The sequence below is a fragment of the Cystoisospora suis genome (genome assembly GCF_002600585.1).
Source record: "Cystoisospora suis strain Wien I chromosome Unknown contig_9057, whole genome shotgun sequence".
Lineage (NCBI taxonomy): Eukaryota > Apicomplexa > Conoidasida > Eucoccidiorida > Sarcocystidae > Cystoisospora > Cystoisospora suis.
This window is the reverse complement of record NW_027161835.1, coordinates 59-2616: the sequence shown is the minus strand read 5'-3', so window position 1 is coordinate 2616 and position 2558 is coordinate 59. Positions and strand designations below refer to the sequence as shown.

General features: G+C 40.0%; 1 protein-coding gene across 1 annotated transcript; it reads right to left on the bottom strand.

Annotated features, from left to right (window-relative positions):
- Positions 1-450: 450 nt before the first annotated feature.
- CSUI_010962 (uncharacterized protein) lies at positions 451-2305 on the bottom strand. Its single transcript, XM_068071063.1, has 2 exons — positions 1762-2305; positions 451-530 (listed from the first exon to the last, which is right to left on the bottom strand). The coding sequence occupies exons 1-2, from the start codon at positions 1999-2001 to the stop codon at positions 480-482; spliced, it is 291 nt and encodes a 96-aa protein (XP_067916961.1). The 5' UTR covers positions 2002-2305; the 3' UTR covers positions 451-479.
- Positions 2306-2558: the final 253 nt, after the last annotated feature.

The following is a 2558-nucleotide window of genomic DNA, read 5'->3' as shown; positions in this document are numbered from 1 at the left end:
TTTTATCTATCTTTTGAGAGACAGATTGTTCTCTTTGAAGAAGACACGATTCCACGAAAGGAGAGAAAGCTCACTACTCACGATGACTTTGCTAAGAGAAGGAAGAAAGAATGAAGTCTACGCGTGAAGAGACGTAGTTGTATACAGGGAAACGGAGAAAGACACGATTAACACTAAGAAAATGATGTATCCACATATGTATCAAGATAGATAGATAGATTAAAGATAGATAGATAGATAGATAGATTAAAGATAGATAGATTAAAGATAGATTAAAGATAGATTAAAGATAGATTAAAGATAGATAATCTGTATTGTATACATATAGGATAAGAGACTGCATGTAAAAGAAGTCCCTCCGTACTCATGAGTAAAGATGAGGTGTGTATAGCCATCCATCTGCAAAGACGTGTCTCGTCTTTCTTTCAATTGATTGAGGGTGAAGCTAACCTTGATTTCTTTGTGCTTTTTATTGCCTATCACTGAAGATGGGAGCTCATAGAAAGATATGAGGTCCGTGATAGAAGTCCCTAAAGAAAGAAAGAGAAAGAAAGAGTGAGAAAGAAAGAGTGAGAATGAAAGAATTCTGGAGCTAGGTGGGTCGTATAGCATAGTGGCAAGCGTACGATGTATTACACAGAGGCGAACAAGTATAGATATATCCATCATACGTCTGGCATCTAGATGTCCTTCCGTCGACCGTGTAAGGAGAAGAAGAAGAAGAAAAGAAAGGAAGATAAAAAGAGAACTAGCACTTCACATCTCCGTCTTTTCTTCGGTAAGATTCTCTTTTTTCAACGAAGTTTCATACATCGTTGATCTTTCTCTGTTTTCTATCCACGCGGAAGAAGAAGCGGTTTAGGCCTTCTTTCTCCTTCTTTCTCTCTATCTTCTTCTTCTTCTTTCTGTCTAGTCTTTCTACATAGTTGGACGAAACAGACGGCGCTAGATCTGTTCCGCACTGTCCGTCGAGATAAATTCTTTACGTGTCTATACGCGAGCCCATTCCTCACTGCATGCCTACACAAGTCTGTCTTTTACAGAGTGAAGAAAGAGAGCAAAACTTAAGCTTCCTATACACAGAGAAAGAGAAACATATGAAGAGCTCTAATAAGTTTCCCTTATGTCAATCTATATATAGGTATGTGGGGAGACACAAGCATATAAAGGGCTGTCGTAAGCTTCCTTTATATCTGGATATATAAGCATACAATGAAGACCGATAAAGCTCTCAATCCTACATATACAGCGATAGGCAATATAAGGAAGATTCGTTAGTTTTCTCAGACTCTCCTGTTAGATGTGGAAGTGTGTGTCGCAAGTACGTAAAGCTTTCACCTACTGCTCTCGAGTCTAATGGGAAGATCAAAAAGCAAGGAAAAGTAAGCCCTCATCATGTCTGCTCCTGATAAGTATACATCTGTCTTTCTCTTGCGGATCGATCTAACGATCTCTTGAGTAAGTACACAGCCCGCCACCTTCATATATCAGTTAGCCGTGCTCCCACAATGCATGCACGCACATATATATATATATATGCATTGTGCGGATTGCTACGAGTGTCTCCAACACAGAGCTGATACGAAGAAGCTGGTGGAAGTATAGGCTAAGTAAGTGTAGAGGAACAGAAAGAAAAAGGGAAGTAGCAAGATTAGAACAGAGAGTGTGTAGACAGGAGATTGTATTCACTCAAGACTAAAGACAGATCTTGAATGAGAGAAGAAGAAAAAAGAAAAAGGAAAGAAAGAAGAAAGAAGATACCTTCCTTATTGGGGCGGACGTACACATGAACGACGCCTTCACGAGGTACAAGCCAATGGCCGACTTCTTCTTCAGTAAATTCACAGACGAGCTTGAACTTTCTGATTGCATACACAAGGGCATATATAACACTACAGACAGCCAAAGACATGTCATATCAAGGCATACGTTGCATGCGCATTCTCTCAGAAACCCACCTTTTTTCTTCTTGCACATCCTTAGGAAAGATTCACAATTCATCTCCCTCTACGGAATAGATCTCTCTATGTGGAGCGATAGAAAGAGACATGTAGGGGGTGTGGAACAGAGAGGGTCTATATCTGGGGCTACAGGTACGTGTGTAGATCTATCTGTGCATGCAATATGGAGGAATACATGAGATGAAAGGGAGAAGAAGAGATGCGGGATGTATGCAGGGAAGGGCGTGTAGCTCTCGTTGACTGTGGAAGCATCTTCCTACGTTGATGGCTGCTTGAAGAGAAGAGATCTTCTCTAGCAAATCGGTGTCTCTCTCTCAATTCGAATCTTCCAACTGCGATATATAGACGTCTGCATCTCTCTGTTCACCCCTACGTATACGTATGTACATGCACATACACATATATACATAGGTGCATATATGCATATGTATACACTTGTGCTTACCAAGCTCACACTGCTTTAGCGACATCTTGTGCAGGAACAGACACAATATTGTTCTAGATACACATCTATACATATACGTATACGGATGTATATGTATATATATATATATATAAGTGAATTCAAACCTATACTTACGTGTATACGGATGTATA

Coding starts and splice junctions, on each gene's coding strand:
- CSUI_010962 (XM_068071063.1), bottom strand. CDS start 2,001: ATGAATTGTGAATCTTTCCTAAGGATGTGCAAGAAGAAAAAAGGTGGG. Junction 531..1,761: donor CGTCCGCCCCAATAAGGAAG/GTATCTTCTTTC, acceptor TTCTTTCTTTAG/GGACTTCTATCACGGACCTC.